Source organism: Scylla paramamosain, chromosome 42, assembly GCF_035594125.1.
Source record: "Scylla paramamosain isolate STU-SP2022 chromosome 42, ASM3559412v1, whole genome shotgun sequence".
Classification (NCBI taxonomy): domain Eukaryota; kingdom Metazoa; phylum Arthropoda; class Malacostraca; order Decapoda; family Portunidae; genus Scylla; species Scylla paramamosain.
Genome location: NC_087192.1, coordinates 8,809,915 through 8,832,286, shown reverse-complemented (window position 1 = coordinate 8,832,286; position 22,372 = coordinate 8,809,915). Strand labels below are relative to the sequence as shown.

Sequence of the window (22,372 nt, the reverse complement as noted above, 5' to 3'; positions counted from 1 at the left end):
TTTGAGAGATCAAGTTAAAAAGAGGATAGAAGCTGTAGGAGGATAGTTTGGAAATCAAAGCTTTGTACCAGACTCTATCAAAGGTTTTTGATATGTCTAAAGAACCCAATACACGTGGTTGCATGAGCAAACCAGGATTGTTCAGGCAAAACTGAGTGTGTATGGATCTAGCAAGGCCACCTGCGGGCCGCCGGAGAGGCTGTCTCATAAACCTGTAGCTAACAGGTTGGCTCCGTCCGGCCAGCGTCCGATTCAAGCCTGTTTGAGCGTTTACGGGTACATGAGGCGGCCTTAAGGCCACATCTCTCAGCACTCGGCAGCTTACATTAAATATGGAAAATATATATATATATATATATATATATATATATATATATATATATATATATATATATATATATATATATATATATATATATATATATATATATATATTTTTTTTTTTTTTTTTAGTGGCACAAAAAAAAAGTTATGACGACACATCCAAATATTTACGAGTAGCTGCAAATTTTAAAGGATAATATGCTAGAAATATAATTACATTTAAATTAGGCAGTATGAGACAGAATGGCAACCTTCCATGCTCAGAAGCAGTTCACATCTTCAACAAACATGGAAAGAAGTTACTTTTCTGTTATTTTAAAAAGAAGTTAGTCTTTCTCCCCTTCTTGGTGTTCTGTAACAAATTGTAGGTTACTGCAATACCTGCAGTCGCAAGTAGGTCAAACTCTTCCGTATTCTTGGGAGAGGCCGTGATCTTCACTCTACGGTATCTCACTGAGTCGCTAGAACTGAGCTATTGCCTTAAGGCAGGATTGAATAGTGTGTGGTTGACACAGGCCGACCTGTCCAGCCGGCCGTTCAAACGGCTTATCCAGCCGCCTGATCATATATGTGGCTCTTAAGGCAACAACAAAAGTTTCACCAAAATCCCTAAAAGAGGATGACCAAGTCTCAGTAAGGAAAGCCAGAAGATCAGCAGTAGAGCGGCCTTGACGGAACCCATACTGGCGATCAGATATAAAGTTGTGAAATGATAGATGTTTAAGAAATCTTGTTGCTGAGGATAAATTAAAAAACTTTAGACAGGCAGGAAATTAAATCAATAGGATGGTAGTTTGAGGGATTAGAACTGTCACCCATTTTAGTAACAGACTGAATGTAGGCAAACTCCCAGTAAGACGGAAAGGTAGATGATGATAGACAGAGTTGGGAGAGTTTGACTAGGCAAGGTGCAAGCATGAAGGAACAGCTCTGGAGAACAATTGCAGGGATCCCATCAGGTCTATAAGCCTTCCGAGGGTCAAGGCCAGCGAGGGCATGGAAAACATCATTGCGAAGGAACAAGCCCAGAATCATCCAATGCAGATTTTTTCCAAGGGTTCGAGCGAAGAGTTCAGTTTTAGAAATAGATTAGATGGCAGTGGTGCCATCAGGTTGAAACAAAAGAAGGAAGAATGAAGAAGCAAAGTTATTGGAGATGTTTTTGGGCAGGTGCCAGAAATCAAGAGGGGAGTTTCACCCCTTGAATGATTTTGACACCTATTAATGAAAGAGTTTTGGGCTAGTTGGAGAACAAACTTGGCATGATTCTGGGAAGAAATATAAAGTGCATGAGATTCAGGTGATGGAAAGCTTAAGTACCTTTTGTGAGCCATCTCTCTATTATGTATAGCATGGAAACAACCTGTGTCAAACCAAGATTTGGAAGATTTAGGTCAAGAGAAGGAGAGAAAGAGTAAGGAATGCCAGACACTATCACCTCTGTTATGCGCTCAACATACAGAGACTGGTCTCTGACACGGAAGCAGTAGTCTTTCCAAGGAAAATCAAAATAATACCTCCTCGGGTCCCCCCAACTAGCAAAGGCAAAACGCCAGAGGCACCTTTGGGGGATCCTGAGGAGGGATTGGAGCAATAGGACGAGATACAAATATGAGGTTGTGATCAGAGTAGTCCAACGGAAAAGATAGAGTGACAGCATAAGCAAAAAAGATTAGAGATTAGGAAAAGGTCAAGAATGTTGGGTGTATCTCAAAGACAGTCAGAAATGCAAACAGAGTTGCTCTTGGTCGTGCATGGAAGGTAGCCAAGTTAATAGCTAGTTCACCAGGATGGTCAGTGAAGGGAGAGGAAAGCCAAAGCTAACAATGAACACTGAAGTCTCCAAGAATGGAGATATCTTTTTTTTTTTTTATGTAGGAAGGACACTGGCCAAGGGCAACAAAAATCCAATAAAAAAATATGCCCACTGAAATGCCAGTCCCATAAAAGGGTCAAAGCAGTGGTCAAAAACTGATGAATAAGTGTCTTGAAACCTCCCTCTGGAAGGAATTTAAGTCATAGGAAGGTGGAAATACAGAAGCAGGCAGGGAGTTCCAGAGTTTACCAGAGAAAGGGATGAATGACTGAGAATACTGGTTAACTCTTGCGTTAGAGAGGTGGACAGAATAGGGGTGAGAGAAAGAAGAAAGTCTTGTGCAGCGAGGCCGCGGAAGGAGGGGAGGCATGCAGTTAGCAAGATCAGAAGAGCAGTTAGCATGAAAATAGCGGTAGAAGACAGCTAGATGTGCAACATTGCGGCGGTGAGAGAGAGGCTGAAGACAGTCAGTTAGAGGAGAGGAGTTGATGAGACGAAAAGCTTTTGATTCCACCTTGTCTAGAAGAGCAGTATGAGTGGAACCCCCCCAGACATGTGAAGCATACTCCATACATGGACGGATAAGGTCCTTGTACAGAGTTAGCAGCTGGGGGGGTTAGAAAAACTGGCGGAGACGTCTCAGAACACCTAACTTCATAGAAGCTGTTTTAGCTAGAGATGAGATGTGAAGTTCCAGTTCAGATTATAAGTAAAGGGAAGAGAGTCAATGTGCTCCACTTTGGAAATTAAGTAGTCAAAGTTTTTTTTATTTTTTATTCAGAGGAGTTAGGTGAGAGGTATACATCACAGATAAATTTAGTTTGAGAGTAACTCTGTGTTCGTAGCCAGATGGTCGAAATTTCGGAAGATTCAAGAGCTTGGACACAGGAGCAGGTTAAGTCGTTGCACACATAAACACAACATCCAACTTTAGATTGAAAATGAGGGTGAAGAAAGTAGGAGGGAACAGAACAGTTGCCTCAGATACCTGTGTTTCAATGAGGAAAAGAAGATGAGTTTTAATAGAGGAGAGATATTGTTCTACAGATTGAAAATCAAATGTAAGGCCGCGAATGTTGCAGAAGTTAATGAAGAAAAAGTTGAGAAGGGTATCAAGATACCAGGAGGACAGTACGACCTGGGGACATTTTTGGTACCCTCCCCTGACAGGGATTTCGAGGCTAGTGTAGGAGTCACCATACTTGATTTAGAATTTTGAGTGAAGGGTGCGCTTGTAATTAAGTGCATGTAGTTTTGTATGAAGGAAGAGAGTTGTCTTTAGAGGCCAGGCTGTGACTGCCCCCTTGTGTTGTGAGACACAAAGGGAAACATTCAGTGAGGTCACAGGTGGGTTACTGATAAGTTCACAGTACCCCCTGACCCAGTGCTGAGGACCTCACTGGGAGTAATTATTGTTTCGCCAGTATCTACTGCCTCCTCTGTCTACTGCTCTCCTTTGCCATATAAAGCGCAAATAACTGGACATTTGGTAATACAATTCAACAAGCGGAGAGGCATGACAGAGCGCGAGGCAAAGGCACGGTGACAGTCACCAGTGAGCTGCTCACATTGACACACCACGTGACACTGATTAGACACGCAATGAATATGCTCATGTAATGAATTACACATCTTCGGCACCTGTCCAATTGCATCTTATCAAACCCTTCACTAGATTGTTAATACTGAATTCAAGGGAAGGATCTCCCAAAATTCCTAAACAAAAATAATTTCATTAGTAATTGACAGAAATACAAGTATCGCATGAATATGAGAATGATCGTATCACCGTGTAAGCTCACCATAGTACATAGTAAAGAGGTGTGCGATAATCTGCATGATAGTCATCGTACGCCAGGCACAACTATAGCTCAATATTCCAGTTGAGGATTAGTGAGCTGCTGAGGTACCTTATTATAAAAATAAGCGACTTTACGATTATAATCGTTTAACACTCTGATATATATATATATATATATTCTTTTTTTTTTTTTTTTTATGCGCCCCAACCAGGAATGTTTGAACTTTGACAAGCAAGTTAATCTTTGAATTTTGCGATCACAGACGATACACTATGCCTGTCTTAACGTGATATTGCAATGGGAACTGTGATCAGAAGAGACCACGTGAGGTATTGAAGCCGCTGAACAAGGGCGATGGTAGCCGAGGTTTGCCTCCAGCCACTCTCACTACAGTGCCGATATTATTATCATTATTATTATTATTATTATTATTATTATTATTATTGTTGTTGTTGTTGTTGTTGTTGTTGTTGTTATGATTATTGTTATTATCATCATTGTTATTATTATTATTAATAATAATAATAATATTATTATTGAAACGTACCTCCACCAGCAGGCAAGAGGCGCCTCACACCGTTGCGGGGTTCGGGATGTGTGTGTTGGGAAGAAGGACTTTACTCGGGCGGCTGGGTACGGTTTCGGTTTTGACTCACCTGGTCACTCTCAGTGAGAAGAGTCACACAGAGCTGGGAGAGAAAAACACACTTCTTCTGTCAATACATTACACAACAGTACACAAAGTCACCGTGTAATACGATCACGACATACAGGCAGGTACAGGGGCGGCAGGCACTCCCACCGTCGCGGTCAGTCACACGCAAATTCTATTCATACTTGTCACGTCGCGGTCTCGATACCCTCTCTGTCCCTCAGTGCCTCAGGGTGCCTCACACCCTGCCTCCCATGTCACCACCTCTGCCAGGGGACACTTACTACACCTGTTCTAATATGCAAGATATGAGTCATGCAGATTACACTATGTAACAAAATTTCACTTTTGTCCTGTTCTTGGCCCCAAACCATAATTTTCCCATTATTTCCATCTGAATAAAATAGAAAAAGTTATTTTGATTCTAAAACTGCTTTTGTAGTTAGAACAATGAATTTACATTTTTTGCCTTGTTTCATTATAGTCTGAGTTACCATTGGTTCTCATGTCAGGTAAAGAATTTGCAAAATCTTAATTTCTTATCTAATTGCTTTCGAAATGTTGTAAATAAGTTAAAACAACGAAAGAAAGAACATAAAGTGTTCTAAAGATTATTTTATTTTAATAAGATCATTCTTGAACTGACCAGATCCAACAAGAAATTTCTCATATTTAGAAGAATTTGCTTACCTTTCGGAAATCTTCCCAAATCTTCCAGAATTTTCTACCAGACACTTTTAGAAGTTTCTAGAACATTTTAGAACATTCTGTTAAATGTAAACATTTCCAGAATATTGTAGAACTTTCAAGAATACAGTATAATTATGTACAAGTATCAAGAATTTTCTACAATCTACAAGAATGTTCAAGAATGATTCAGAATATTCTAAAGTAGGTTTAAGAATATTATAGAAAGACTGAGAACATTCTGAAATACATTCTTGAAAGACTAAGAATATTCTAAAGTACTGCTTGACAATATAAAAGTAGGCGCTTGCAGACCACCAATCAGTTCTGCTTTGGCCGCCTGAGAAAGCACATCACAAGAGGTGAAATGGCATCAAGAGGCTGCAGTCATTCTCCAGATGCATTCTGCTACATATGTGGTCAATTCATCAAGACAAAAGCAAAGGAGTTCTCTGTGACAGCATCTGGAAAAGGGTGAAATTTAGATATTTTGGGGCAAAAAGTCATTATAAAAGCCACAAAAACAAAGTTTGACAGGAATAATGGACATTTTCTATTGTTTTGTAATGAAACGAGTTGGAAAATAACACTTGCTTGTCAAAGACAAAAATCGTGTTACATAGTGGTAAGGATAATTGCTACTTATATACTATACATGCATTCAGGCTCACAGAACTACAATTAAACGGTATCCATTTCATAATTAGCTAACCCTCACGCACACACACACACCCTCATAACCCGAGGGCCTCAGAGGTCAACCTATAGGCTTGTGTCAACTCTCCTTCCATTAACGCTAGCACAAAGCTTTGATTTCCAAACTACCCTAATACGGCTTCTATCCTTCTCTCTGTAACTTCATCTCAAGTTTCCTTTCTGACCGTTCTATTGCTGTTGTGGTAGACAGTCACTGTTCTTCTCCTAAATCTATTAACAGTGGTGTTACTCAGGGTTGTCCTGTCACCCATTCTCTTCTTACTATTCATCGATGATCTTCTAAGCCAAACTTTTTGTCCTATCCACTCCTACGCTGATGATACCACCCTGCACTTTTCCACGTCTTTTCACAGACGTCCAACCCTTCAGGAAGTAAACATTTCACGCAGGAAAGCCACAGAACGCTTGACTTCTGATCTTTCTAAAATTTCTGATTGGGGCAGGCAAAGCAAACTTGGTATTGTTCAATGTCTCAAAAACTCAATTCCATCATCCGTCAACTCGACACAACCTCCCAGACAACTATCTCCTCTTCTTCAGTGACACTCAACTGTCCCCCTCTTCTACACTGAACATCGTCGGTCTGTCCTTTACTTATAATCTAAACTGGAAACTTCACATCTTATCTCTAGCTAAAACAGCTTCTATGAAGTTAGGTGTTCTGAGACGTCTCCGCCAGTTTTTTACACCACCCAGCTGCTAACTCCGTACATGGGCCTTATCCGTCCATGTATAGAGTATGCTTCACATGTCTGAGGGGGTTCCATTCATACCGCTCTTCTAGACAGGGTGGAATCAAAAGCTTTTCGTCTCATCATCTCCTCTCCTCTAACTATCTTCAGCCTCTCTCTCATCGCTGCAGTGTTGCATCTCTAGCTGTCTTCTACCGTTATTTTCATGCTAACTGCTCTTCTGATCTTGCTAACTGCATGCCTCCCCTCCTCCCGCGGCCTCGCTGCACAAGACTTTCTTCTTTCTCTCACCCCTATTCTGTCCACCTCTCTAATGCTAGAGTATTTTCAATCATTCATCCTTTTCTCTGGTAAACTCTGGAACTCCCTACCTGCTTCTGTATTTCCATCTTCCTATGACTTGAATTCCTTCAAGAAGGAGGTTTCAAGACACTTATCCTTCATATTTTGACTACCGGTTTGGACCCTTTTATGGGACTGGCATCTCAGTGGGCTTTTTTTATTTTTTCTATTGAATTTTTGTTGCCCATGGCCAGTGTCCCTCCTACATAAAAAAAAAAAGAAAACGGCGTTAGCCTCTGAACAACGAGCCACACAACGCCGCTGGCTAAGTTAGCCACACATGTACTCGTGTTCACATATGTGCTCATATAAGGCTACTTCATGTACGCAGTATGCTCATGTGCTCGTCTGTAGGGCTGATACATATGTATAAGCGTTGACAAAATTATCATCAATATTATTATTATTATTAGTAGTAGTATTATTAGTATTATTATCATTACTATTATCATTACTCTACTAGATAATGGATGAAGTAAAAGAAGGGCTACGCTACTTGTTCCAAACGAGGAGCGAGGTGGTGTGTTGCGTGAGCGGCACAGGCCATGCAGGGATGGACACCACCATGTGTAACCTGCTGGAGCCCGGAGACGTGATCCTCATTGCTGAAAATGGGATCTGGGGTGAGCGAGCTGCTGACATGGCCACAAGACACGGTAGGAAAAGTTTTCCCTTTGATTTAGCCTAAATGTTTCACATAATGTTTGGCTTTAAAAAGCTGCTTTATTTATTATTATTATTTATTTTATCTATTCTTTTTTATTTACTTTTTTTATTTATTTATTTATTATTTTTTTATTTACTTATTTTATTTTATTTATTTTATTATTATCATTATTATTATTATTTTTTTTTTTTTTTTTACGGTTCCTGAGTACTTAAGGTTGTAACCCAAGAAGTTCAGTCCTGAATATCACATGTCTTAACGGGAAGACTGGAGGTGTGGCTCGCGGGATCTTCAGCATCGTTGGTGGACGTAATTGTATTGTTACTGCGATCACAACACTCACTATAGAAGTGAAGGCGAAGTGGCTCGATAGGCCAGTGATTGGGTTGGGTCTCCGGTGGACGTCCGTTCCCGCCTCGCCCACCCCAGTCATCCCGTGCGGCAGGTAGAATTTAGATATGTAATATATAGCTGCCAGATTTCGTGTTCTTCAGTTATGAACTTTTCATTATGCAATGTTCACCCTCCATTGCAAGACAAGGGTCAAAGGGTGAGAGAGCAGGACCTGAGCCAGATGCTCCACGGGCCACACCACGCCACGCCGGCCTGGGGTTGGGGTGTCTTGGCGGCATTGCAGGTTACAACGCCATGGTTTCTCGGCTTATCTCATTTTTTTGTTTTCCCTGTTGGGTGAACAGGGACTGAAGTGTGGAAGGAGACAAATCCAAAGTTTGCAGTATTAAATCACATATGTCACTAAGATCACAAAATATATTTCCCTTCCACACCAGGTGCTGCTGTCCGCACGATAAAGAAACCTGCGGGTGATGTCTTCAGTCTGGATGAGCTAGAGGCGGCTCTGGAGCAGCATAAGCCAGCTGTCCTCTTCCTGGTGCAAGGCGAGTCCTCTACGGGCGCCCTGCAACCCATCGAGGGCGTGGGCTTACTATGCCAAAAGTAAGTGTCCTTCTGTGTATTTTTATTTCTTTAATTATTTTATTGATTTATATATATATATATATATATATATATATATATATATATATATATATATATATATATATATATATATATATATATATATATATATATATATATATATATATATATATATATATATATATATATATATATATATATATATATTTATTTATTTATTTATTTATTTATTTATTTATTTATTTATTCATTTGTTATTATTTATTTATTTACTTCATTTACATATTTAATTTACTTTATTTTTAGACTTATTTCTTTACTTGCTTTTATATATTTATTTGTTAGTTTATTTATTTCATTTAATTTACTTTTTATTTATTTATTTATTTATTCATTTATTTTTATTTTATTTATTTATTTTTATTTTATTTCATTTATTTATTTATCTGTTTATTATTTCTACCCGGAACCATGCCAAATCTGTTCTCCAACTAGCCAAAAACTACTTAATTAACAGAAAGTGTCAAAACCTTTCAAGATTTAACTCCCTTCGTGACTTCTGGCATCTTATCAAAAATATCTCCAATAACTTTGCTTCTTCTTCTTTCCCTCCTTTATTTCAACAAGATGGAACCACGCTATCACATCTATTTCTAAAGCTGAACTCTTCGCTCAAACCTTTGCTAAAAATCTACCTTAGACGATTCTGGGCTTGTTCGTCCCTCTCCTCCACCCTCTGACTACTTCATGCTACTTATTAAAATTCTTCGTAATGATGTTTTCCATGCCCTCGCTGGCCTAAACCCTCGGAAGACTGATGGAGTCCCTCCTATTGTTCTCCGAAACTGTGCCTCCGTGCTTGCACCTTGCCTGGTCGAACTCTTTCAGCTCTGTCTGTCAACATCTACCTTTCCTTCTTGCTGGAAGTTTGCCTACATTCAGCCCGTTCCTAAAAAGGGTGACCGTTCTAATCCCTCAAACTACCGTCCTATTGCTTTAGTTTCCTGCCTATCTAAAGTTTTTGAATATATCCTCAACAGGAAGATTCTTAAACATCTATCACTTCACAACCTTCTATCTGATCGCCAGCATGGGTTCCGTCAAGGCCGCTCTACTGGTGATCTTCTGGCTTTCCTTACTGAGTCTTGGTCATCCTCTTTTAGAGATTTTGATGAAACTTTTGCTGTTGCCTTGGACATATCAAAAGCTTTTGATAGAGTCTGGCACAAACCTTTGATTTCCAAACTACCCTCCTACGGCTTCTATCCTTCTCTCTGTAACTTCATCTCAAGTTTCCTTTCTGACCGTTCTATTGCTGTTGTGGTAGACGGTCACTGTTCTTCTCCTAAATCTATCAACAGTAGTGTTCTTCAGGGTTCTGTCCTGTCATCCACTCTCTTCTTATTATTCATCAGTGACCTTCTAAACCAAACTTCTTGTCCTATCCACTCCTACGCTGATGATACCAACCTGCACTTTTCCACGTCTTTTCTTAGACGTCCAACCCTTCAAGAAGTAAACATTTCACGCAAGGAAGCCACAGAACGCCTGACTTCTGATCTTTCTAAAATTTCTGATTGGGGCAGAGCAAAATTGGTACTGTTCAATGCCTCAAAACTCAATTCCTCCATCTATCAACTCGACACAACCTTCAAGACAACTATCTCCTCTTCTTCAGTGACACTCAACTGTCCCCCTCTTCTACACTAAACATCCTCGGTCTGTCCTTTACTTATAATCTGAACTGGAAACTTCATATCTCATCTCTAGCTAAAACAGCTTCTATGAAGTTAGGCGTTCTGAGACGTCTCCGCCAGTTTTTCTCACCCCCATCCCCAGCTGATAACTCTGTACAAGGGCCTTATCTGTCCATGTATGGAGTATGCTTCACATGTCTGGGCGGGGGGAGTGGTTCCGCTCATACCGCTCTTCTGGACAGGGTGGAATCAAAAGCTTTTCGTCTCATCAACTCCTCTCCTCTTTAAAACTGACTGTCTCCAGCCTCTTTCTCATCGCTGCAATGTTGCATCTCTAGCTCTCTTCTACCGCTGTTTTCATGCTAACTGCTCTTCTGATCTTGCTAATTGCATGTTTCCCCTCCTCCTGCTGCACAAGACTTTCTTCTTTCTCTCACCCCAATTCTGTCCATCTCTCTAATGCAAGAGTTAACCAGCATTCTCAGTCATTCATCCCTTTCTCTTGTAAACTCTGGAACTCTCTGCCTGCTTCTGTATTTCTACCTTCCTATGACTTGAATTCCTTCAAGAGGGAGATTTCAAGACGCTTACCCTTCAGTTTTTAACTACCGCCTTGAACCCCTTTATGGGACTGGCATCTCAGTGGGCTTTTTTTTTTTTTTATCGGATTTTTGTTGCCCTAGGCCAGTGTCCTTCCTACATAAAAAAAAAAAAAAAAAAAAATTGTTCCCTTAGCAGGACTGCTGCTGGCGCCCCACATATGTTGCCATATTCATTATTTTTTTAACAAGTTCTGAGGCAAAATTCTAATGGTTTAAAATGTGGAAAAAAGTCTGCTTTAGAATTTGTATTTTTTTTTTTTTTTTTTACGTACACTAGCAGAAATCTGAAAAACTCTACAAGCAAACATAATAAGCATAATCTTTATTGAAACTAATAAAGAAAGCAGGATTGCAGGAATTGCATTAATGCATTATTAGGAAAGTAAGATGATGAGTAAGGGGAAGGGGGCATGGGAAAGGAATGGTAAGGGGTAATGGGAGAGGAAGAGCAAGATGGCATGTGAGGGAGAGGATGGGGAAGGGAGAATACGGGGAAGGGAACATTAGAATAAAAGGGAAGAGGTCATTTGAGATGAAGGGGAAAATTGCATGAGAAGAGAAGAGGACAGGGTTGAAACAGAAGAGGGAAAGTAGGCCTAAATGAAAATGAAAATTAAGAGGACTGACAAGGAGAGGAAGAGGGCGATCCGAAGCCTGCTTAAAATTTTAGCTTTCGTGACTTCTGGGAAGCAATTCGTCTATTAAATCGTTATATGACAATTCCCTTGATATTTCAGGGTTTACATTGATGATGGACAAGCCACTAAGGCATTCCTGTGGCATTGTGGATCGCAAATATGTTTTTTTTATTAGTTTTAATTTGGAAAACTTCGTTCTGCTGCTCCCACCGTTACAGTAAGAGTTGCAGATCCTTAGAGCTCTCCACAAGTTCGGGAATACTTCAAAAAGTTTCTTTTCAAGCAGAAAGGTGAGAAAATTTATTGCTGCTATTACATTGGAAGGCAAATCAGGGACACTCTGCAGCTCCATGGCCAGTTCCTTTCCATCAATGTCTGAGTGGCCTTCATGAGAAAGTGTTTTACTGAGGGTTTGGCAGTGATTGACGATGTCTGTTTCAGGCATATTCTTGAACTTTAACAGCATCTTGAACATTTCACTGACCTCTCCCAAGGTCTTGAACCTCTCATTAAGAGAGAAAATCGCAATGTCACCGACCACATTGAGGAATGTAATCTACATCCTCTTAAGTGCATCGCTGACAGGTTCTTCTGCACTCATAACTAAAGTGGTGCTTCTTACTTCTTACTGTCTTTTCTTTCAGCACAGTTTCTACGTTCATCTCTTCGCATATTTCTTTAGCAGTAATCAGCACATCAGCAAAACCTGTATCTCTATAGCTGACAATATTATTCTTAGTCTTTTTAAGCATATCAACAGCGACATGAAGCTGCATTGTAGTTGACTGCAATAGTTTGCTCACATGCTGAATTTCGCTGAATATATCATACCACACAACTGAACAAATGACAAAACGGTATGATCCTACTTCCTCTGCCAACGATTGAGCCTCAGCTTTGACGACAGGGTCAGTTGCAGATTCTCTGATCTCCAAAAGTGTTTTCCTGATTTGTGCATTTTGATACCTAATTGCCTCCACGTTTTTTACTCTGCTTTCCCATCAGATATCTGGCCACGATTCCAGAGTGATACTGACATGTTTTTAAAAGAATTCGCCACCTTTGAGGAGTGCCTGGAAACAATGAGAATACTTTTGTTAAATATCCAAAGTAACAAGTAGTATCTTGGCAGCATCAGCTAACATTAAATTTAAAGTACGGGCACCACAATAAGGCCCGGCAAATCTGTTGAAGAAACTTGGCTTGAACTCCATTGGCATTTCCTTTCATGTTGGCACCAATGTTGTAAGACTGACCTCGGCAATTCTCAAATGAAATCTTAAGTTTTTCAGTTTTTCTATTATCAGGGGATGACAAATTTAATCCTGTAGACTTCTCTATCTCAAGGAACTCCAAAAAATGCTCCTTTATCGTTGGTTTGTCTTCAAGACCCACTATCCTTATCAGAAAGTTGTTCCTTATGACTGAAATCGGGAGTACGGTTTAAAATAACAGAGAAGTATTCTGAAGCCTTGATATCGCCCACGATTCTCTGAGCAATCTTTGCACTGATGATGTTATTTAGTTAATTTCGGGTAATTTGACCAAAGTAGTGAGTCTGTTGCTCGCATTACTCTCAACTATACTAAAATGATTCCACACGAGGCTTTGTACGTTACATAACATTCATCCACAACGATGCATCCCCAACCCCACATCTTGCGAGCCACCATCCTTGTAATTACTTGTGTGTGTGTGTGTGTGTGTGTGTGTGTGTGTGTGTGTGTGTGTGTGTGTGTGTGTGTGTGTGTGTGTGTGTGTGTGTGTGTGTGTGTGTGTGTGTGTGTGTGTGTGTGTGTGTGTGTGTGTTAAAGAGGACGGAGGGAGGTTGGTATGGCGTCCCTCTCAGAGCCTGGTGCCCTTAGTATTTGCTAACCTCGCCTAATGGGAGAATCAGCCCTACATACATCTCATATACTGTGTTACTAATGATATTGCTGTTACTTCCTGAAGGTACAACACACTGCTTGCTGTTGATGCCGTGGCTTCCCTAGGGGGGGTGCCCTTCTTCATGGATGACTGGGGTGTGGACGTCGTGTACACAGGTACTCAGAAGGTCATCTCGGCTCCCCCATCCATGGCCCCCATCGCCTTCAGTCACCGAGCCATGTACGTATGCTGTCTGTGTGTGGCTCACTGTTTTAGGTATCTAGTTCACGGAGACAGGACGATCAAGCCCGAAAAAAAAAAAGAGAAAATTATGGCTTGGTGATCATCTTGGCCTAACTGGTAACGTGTTGGACTCGCATTTTACTTTGAGTGTCCTGACAGCTGTTCAGTCTCTGGCATCGCGTCTCCCATATTGTTGACCCTGCCTGCAAGATCATTTGCTCGGCATTTCTCACATGCTGTAAAATGGGAGGCATGATGATGAGGAAAAGGAAAATCAGACTATACCTGTACAAGATGTTCATTCTCACATACAATCATGAGTACTCAAATTCTGTCTTTCATGTATTACAAAAGAGTTTATTTTCGTAAATGTTATAAAGTTGAAATAATTAGTCATTCAAATTAATTTAAAGACATGAAAATGTGGGGAAGAATTAAAAATTGAGCATTTATCATTTAGTCTAACATTTAACAGCTGAAGGAAGTACAGATTTCTGTATTCTTTTACTTTCTCAGGTCAAAAGTGAGTGCCCGCCAGACCCCGATACACAGCTTCTACTCAGACATAACGTGGCTAGCGAATTACTGGGGTTGTGACGGAGTCCCTCGCAAGTAAGACTTCATTGTTCTGAGCTCTTATTTCCAAGATTAGCACATGTCTCTTAATTATTACCATAAAATCAGGTGTGTGTGTGTGTGTGTGTGTGTGTGGGTGTGTGTGTGTGTGTGTGTTCTTTATGGAGGACAGCTTAACCAAACAGAAGACATACTATTATGCAGCTTTTTTTTTTCTGGATTGTTCCAAAGACAGAAAATATAGACTATAGAAGTTTACTGACACAAGATACAAAGGTGTAGTGACGCAAGATGTAATCATTCTTATTCATTTGGTCTCGTGCATCACGGGCAGCGCCGTTTTTTGCATCGCATTTTTACCAGCGACAAACTTTTTTTTTTCTCTTTTCTATGACGACAAATAAGATGAAGGTAATAGTAAAGGCCCAAATATTTCAAAATTCATTTAACAGTTGATAGCAAGCATCACTAAAAAGCTCAAGTATAAGTATTTACAGGACACTTGCCATGGGCGCTTAACATGATACACTTTGTATGAAAATTATTCACCACACCGAGTTTTGCACCCCCCTATCCAACCCGTAGTGGACTTCGTCTAGCAGGACATGGTGGCAGGGTTTATGCAGCGCTGTCTCTGTTGAATCTCCATAAAATGTTAATGAGAGAGAGAGAGAGAGAGAGAGAGAGAGAGAGAGAGAGAGAGAGAGAGAGAGAGAGAGAGAGAGAGAGAGAGAGAGAGAGAGAGGTTTAGCCTTAACATGAGTTTACGTTAATATTGTAGAATGTTCCATCATGTTACTCAAATCACTGTTTGTTTCTTCGTTTGCGAAATTTATCGAAAATCATCATAAAGAATGTGATGTAAGGATTAAATATCAGTCTAGCACAGTGGTTCCCAAACTGGGGGCCATGTAGCAGAATGTAGGAGGCCATAATCTGAAGATATCTATCTATCTATCTATCTATCTATCTATCTATCTATATATCTATATATATATATATATATATATATATATATATATATATATATATATATATATATATATATATATATATATATATATATATATATATATATATATATATATATATATATATATATATATATATATATATATATATATATATATATATATATATATATATATATATATATATATATATATATATATATATATATATATATATATATATATATATATATATATATATATATATATATATATATATATATATATATATATATATATATATATATATATATATATATATATATATATATATATATATATATATATATATATATATATATATATATATATATATATATATATATATATATATATGACCAAAGGAATTTAGTGGAGGGAACTTACAGGTTCAATACAAATGGCTAGACTATGAAGACAAATTGCTTTTCGATATCTCCTACCATTTTCATCAACTTATTCCTGTGAGCCTGCATTCTTTCAACTACTCCACAATAAAACAAAATAATGCAACAGACGAAGTGAAGCATGACCTACGGTGTGCTTTAAGTGAAACAAAACTATGAATCAAGAAGCTTGTTGATAATCTGCAAGATCACCCAACACACTGAGTGGAATGGGGATTCAAGTGAAGAAAACATGAACCTGGCATGAATGTTCAGAAGCAAATAGTTTGAGAGGAGGTGGGTGTGTACGTACTGAAGGTTGTGCCACTTAATTAAGACTCCCTATGATCGTATTTCACTTCAGAATTATAAAGTCATCAGATTTGTCAGTTTCAAAGATCAGATCATATGGCGTGGGACTGATGCACTTTTAAACCAGTGGAATTTTATTTTGTTTATTGTTGAAACAGCTTTCGCAATAATGCCTTTTTTTTACTTTAAGTATGAACTTTTTTTTATGTGCATTATGTTATTTTTTTAGTACCATTTTAATAATTATATGAGATTCAGCAAAGGCAAACTACAAATTTCTTTATTAATACTTAATAAAAGAAAAATAAATGGGATCAATAAAATTACAGGATTTGCTAGAATGGTTTTTATGTGGACCTAATGAGTGTAGGACTGTAGACAGTCACTGTACTCTTGGGTTGTGCTTGGCGGTGGGCCATGGACGAAGATCATGTATGAAAAGTGCGTAACGACCAATAAAAGTTTGGGAACCACTAGTCTAGCATCATTTAATTAAAGAACTGCACGGGCATTTCCATCTTTGCTGTGCCAACAATTGTACTCCACCACCCGATTATGTTGTAGTTACTGAAGTTCTTTTAACTCATTTCCTTGTTCTTGCACTTCACACCTTTTCCTCAGACGTCCAACTATTCAAGAGCTGAACAATTACACGCAGGGAAGCAACAGGACGTCTGACTTCTGATCTCTAAAATTTCTGACTGGGGCAGAGCAAATTTAGTAATGTTCATTGTCTCAAAAATTCAATTCTTCCATCTATAAGTTTGATACAACCTTCTAGATAACTACTGCCTCTTCTTTAGTGACACTCATCGTCCCCATCCTCCACAATGAACATCCTCGGTCTGTCCTTTACAAATAATCAAAACTGGCAACTTCACATCTGGTCTTTCGCGAAAACGGCTTATATTAACTCAGGCATTCTGAGTTGTCTCCGCCAGTTTTTCTCACCCCTCCAGCTGCTGACTCTGTATAGGAGGTCTTGCCCGCCCATGCATGGAACACGCTTCACAAAGGGGAGAACGGTTTTCAATAATGGGTACTGCTCTGTTAAAGAGGATGAAATCAAAAACATTTCTTCTCACCAACTCTCTCCTCTACTTGACTGTCTCCAGCTTCTCTCTCTTTTCCACAAAGTTACTTCGCTTTCTGTTTTTTACTGCTACTTTCACGCTAACTTCTCTAATCTTAATAACTAGTTGCCTCCTCCCCCTTCCGCGGCATTGCTGCATGAAATTTTTTACTTCTGTCGCCCCTATTGTGTTCACCTTCCTAAAACATTAGTTAATTAGTATCCTCAATCTTTCATTCCTCTAAATGGTAAATTCTGAACTCCCTGCCTTCTGTATTTCCTCCTGCCTATGACTTATGTAAACACTCTCAAGAAGGAGGTTTCAAGAAACTTTTACAAGTAGTTTTTACTGTTTCCGCACTGTCGTCGTTATAGACTGGCACTTTCAGTGGGCCTTTCGTTTATTTATTTCATTTATTTATTTATCTTTTTTTTTTATCCTAGACTGGAGCTCCTCTTGCATAAAAAAGTTTTCTTGAGTGGCTTTCAATTTTTACATCACTTTTTTTTTTTTATTGATTTCAAATCCGTTTCGCAAGCAAACAAGCAAACAAACAATGTTTTTAGTAATATGAGGGGAATGCACTACAACATCAATTTAACCTCTTACAGTTTTTAAGGCTAAAATTATCTTTCTTACCTCTCTCTCTCTCTCTCTCTCTCTCTCTCTCTCTCTCTCTCTCTCTCTCTCTCTCTCTCTCTCTCTCTCTCTCTCTCTCTCTCTCTCTCTCTCTCTCTCTCTCTCATTAACATTTTCTCAGCATTCACCTGAGAGGCATAGCGCTGCGAAAACTCTTGATAATTATTACACACACACACACACACACACACAGAGAGAGAGAGAGAGAGAGAGAGAGAGAGAGAGAGAGAGAGAGAGAGAGAGAGAGAGAGAGAGAGAGAGAGAGAGAGAGAGAGAGAGAGAGACTACTACTCGGTTTGAAAATCTGAATCACAGATAATTACAGTTCGTTGCATTGTTTATAATAACAAAAAGACCTTGGTATGCTTACGGAAAAACAATACATTTCCCATTTTTTTATTCATCTTTCCTTTTGTATTATATTATACTACACTTTTTTTCACAGTATTATAATTGGATAATGAAATCACTTTTATAAATAAGCTATTTGCATACACATCTAATACCTCACCAGATACCACCACACCGGCCCCGTGAGCTCAGTTTATGCTCTGCGGGAAGCCCTAGCACTGGTGTGTGAGGAAAGTCTTGAATCTCTCTGGGCTCGCCACGCTGCTTGTGCTCAGAGACTGCACGAAGGCCTAGCTGCTCTTGGACTGCAGCTGTACATCAGTGACCCTGCCAAGCGAGTGCCAACCGTCACCACCATAAGGGTTCCTGAGGGAATGGATTGGATGAAGGTTACAAAATACTTCATGACCAAGTAAGTGTTTCACGGTGGGTTTTCTCAGTTTTAATGCATGCTGACATATCATTTCAAGTGTGTCGCTTTAGAAAATTAAGCAGTCGTATACTTTGCCTAGCGTTATGCATTAATTGTAGTATTCTTATGATAACTATTTCCTTGTAGAGGGTGGTACTTTTTTTTTCTGTGTGTGCGTGTGTGTGACCTGATATGGAATATTTCAAGACTTCATGTTCCACAGGGCAAAAAGAAAGAAAAATGTATTCTATGCTGTAATTATTTGCTGCACACACACACACACACACACACACACACAGAGAGAGAGAGAGAGAGAGAGAGAGAGAGAGAGAGAGAGAGAGAGAGAGAGAGAGAGAGAGAGAGAGTATAAATCGTATAAGTTATTAGGAATATGCTAATAGTGTAATGATGATAAGGTAGGCAAAGAGAACCAGACATTATTAGCCATGCATTAGTTATGAGCAGCACACAGCCACACAACACTAGGCTCTTCGCACAGACTGCAGTAAAGTAGTTGACGATGTTATGATAAATTGCTGTGCTTATGAAAATAGAATAAAATTTTATAATTAAACTGAAAATACTAATTCCTGAAAAACAGACTAATTATTAATTCAAGAATGCAATAATTATTCAGCATTTTTCCCCTTGTAGCTTAGTGTACCTTCCACTCTAACGCTGCAAGTGTTTCCTTTAGGTATCAAGTGGAGATCAGCGGAGGGCTGGGACCCAGTGCCGGCCAGGTGTGGCGTGTGGGGCTCATGGGATACAACTGCACTGTAGATAATGTTGATCGTGTCCTTACAATTATGAAGGAAGCACTGGATCAATAAACTCTTGCCAGTAGCAGCTTCTGGAAATCTTCTTACTTTCTGATCGAGTGAAGGTGTGAGAATCACGGGCATTCCCTCACGGCTGCATTCCTTGGCCGACATTTTCACGAGTGGAGACTGGTATGAAAAGACAGTAATTCCCTCTCTTGTGCGAATCCAGAAATTCTTATATAGCTTCTTCTACTTGCATTATTACAAAAGTAATAATAATCTTTCTTTAAGTGAATTAAAGCAGTTATTATTATTATTATTATTATTATTATTATTATTATTATTATTATTATTATTATTATTATTATTATTATTATTATCATCATCATTATCATTATTATTAAGCTTCAAATGCATTCGAAAAATCGGTCACCACTGTCATCGAGCAGTCCCAGAGGTACGTATGTGGTATACAGCAAATGTGGAGTGTGGACGAAGTCTACACAGTTTGTATTTTTGTGATACATCAGCATCTCCCACGTGTTCCTATTAAACACACACACACACACACACACACACACACACATTAGATATTAAATTATTATACGTTGAACCTGTACCTCACGTCCCCCACACTCTCCTGCTGGGATCCATTGCTAAGAACTGTTAATAAAACGTGTCTTATCTGGGACAACCTCAGAGGTGTCCTGGGACGCGTTTCAGAGAGGTTTATGTAAGATTACGTAAAATTCCTCCCCCCCTCTCGTTTGGGACAGTCGATCAGCTGGAGCTAACAAAAATGGCCGCCCACGGCGATCTTCTTAGCAGAAGAGCTCCCTGACGACCCTGTACTAGACGTTATGGACGTTATTCATAGAAGAAATGAAGTCTTAAGGAGGCAAGAGGAGGATAGAGGAGAAGAGAGGCTGCAGATTCCTGTGGGAGTCAGAGATTATGTTTGTTTATCAAAAGTACTCTTCCCTCCCGCCCCTACTACCTCCCTGGCCCGTGAGCTTCCATTAGCTCAGTGACGTCATCAACCCTAAAAAACGCGTTCTATAACGTTACGTAACGGTACGTAAACCTCTTTGGAACGCACCCCTTCATCCATATTCTGAAACGCTTTTTTTTTTTTTTTTTTAACTATCATCAAAGGTCACAGAGATGAAGAGTCAGGTTTTCATGAGTATTCTTTTTTTTTCAAGTAAGGATGCGAAGATCTTGTTAAACTATCACTAGAATCATGATAACTTATAAATGTAAGAGATAAGACGGCGAAATGTTTAGGAATACAGTCTTCGGATTGTATTCTAAATGCTTTGTTCTCTCATCAGGACTACTGTATTTCCAAAGGCCACAGAGATGATCAGTCGTGTTCTCTAGGGAGATGTTTTCGTTGATAGTATAGAATAAACTATCATTACAATCGTGAAAACCCCAATAATTTCCACCGTGGTCTGTAAAAATTAAGATAAGACGACGAAACGTTTAAGATTATGGTTCCTGTACGCTCATGATGTTTGCCGATAAGAGCATCTACCTGTATTGTTCCAAATCAAAGTTCTCAAATTCTTGAGTGGTACCTTTGTGTATTTTAATCGTGAGCCAAGAGCTGCAGTGGGGTGGGCATGCCGCTTCATCCGCACATCAACTCCTGCCTTTCTTAGAACTTGGATCCTTCAGTACTTAAGAGACTGTTATTACTTCATAATAAAAGCTGTCAGTGACCGCTGGTGAATTCTGTGAAACACTGATATGAAAACCTATGAGTTGTTCTAAGCGATGGTCGCTAACTCACTAAAGGAGCATAAGCTTACTCTCAGTCAAGTACGAGTATCACTCGTTTCTGAAGATTTAGTTATACAGGACACAACTATATTATGTGGAGCAAGAATCTATGTGAAGATTGTCCAAATTCTTGGGATATAAGAAAAGCCGAGTCACTTTTTCTCAACTAATGAAAGGGAAATAGCATATTTCAAATCGATGATTATCAAAGCGAGACCAAAATCGAGCTGCGAGATTGTGAAGCAAAGGTTCCAGCAGGAATGCTGGAGCTCAGCGCTGCCTCTGGAACTGCTGGCTGCTGGAACCGTAACGGCCAGTGTTGCCACGAGTGTAGGGGTGGCGGAGGTGCTTTCTCCGCATGTCAGATGGCGTAGAAAGTTCAAAATTAAGAAGAATTTTAAGATACGTGAAATTTTTGTCTGGTTACCTTAGTTTCTTTCCATTTAATAACATGAATGATTGAGAGCTTATTAAAGCAATGAATGAAGTTTATCAACACACGCAACATTCTCTTAAACATTTTTATAATAGGATGCTCAACATAATGAATTTGTCTCTATAGGGAACAGCTTGATTGGTTATGATTAAACACTCGTCATGATCTCACTGAAGTATACACGGGAGGCTTGCCAGCGCCACTATGTAAACTCAAAATAGTTTTAGATCTTGTCTTGGAGTTATTAGCAGATTTCCACTCCACATAAAACAATGATTTTACTGATGCTTAGACTCTTTCGGAATTTAATTTGATATTAAGTAGGTGAGGGAAAATAGTCAAATTATAGGAGCCTAACGCCTGTCCGCCTGTTTTATTCTGCAGCGTGAAAAATCACCAAAGCAAATATTTAAAATTAATCTATATGATGTAATTTCCACGTACTTCCTATCTAACGTTCTTGTGAACTACACACACACACACACACACACACACACACACACACACACACACACGACAATAGTTTAAGAAATGGTAGTAACATTCCTCCAGTGCGTCTTGTGGTTATTTATTTATATATATATATATATATATATATATATATATATATATATATATATATATATATATATATATATATATATATATATATATATATATATATATATATATATATATATATATATATATATATATATATATATATCAACCACACATTTAAATAGAAGGAAAGAAGTGCATGGAATGATAAGATGAGAAACGCCTCTATCCGCTGCAGTACCATGCGGCCTTGGCCAGGCTCTGTCTGACGGAGAAGACTTGTCGCGGGGCCGGCGGGACGCGGATTCTCGACAGGTAGGTAAATTACAGTGTCGGTATTCGTCTACGAGCCGCTTCCGTAAATAAAAGTTTAGGATGTGCATAGAACTCCTACAATCTAATCTTAAGAACACAAGTGC

The 22,372-nt window shown here is 39.1% G+C and overlaps 1 protein-coding gene across 4 annotated transcripts in view; it reads left to right on the top strand.

Moving 5' to 3' along the window:
* Positions 1–19,279, top strand: part of LOC135093158 (alanine--glyoxylate aminotransferase-like) — a 34,979-nt gene extending 15,700 nt beyond the window's left edge. For all 4 annotated transcript variants that reach the window (XM_063992077.1, XM_063992076.1, XM_063992078.1 and 1 more), the window contains exons 4-9: positions 7,496–7,688; positions 8,491–8,656; positions 13,529–13,684; positions 14,204–14,299; positions 18,177–18,425; positions 19,123–19,279. In XM_063992077.1, coding sequence (XP_063848147.1) covers positions 7,496–7,688; positions 8,491–8,656; positions 13,529–13,684; positions 14,204–14,299; positions 18,177–18,425; positions 19,123–19,258 — 996 coding nt within the window. In that variant the 3' untranslated portion in view covers positions 19,259–19,279. The remainder of the gene's footprint in view (positions 1–7,495; positions 7,689–8,490; positions 8,657–13,528; positions 13,685–14,203; positions 14,300–18,176; positions 18,426–19,122) is intronic.
* Positions 19,280–22,372: the final 3,093 nt, after the last annotated feature.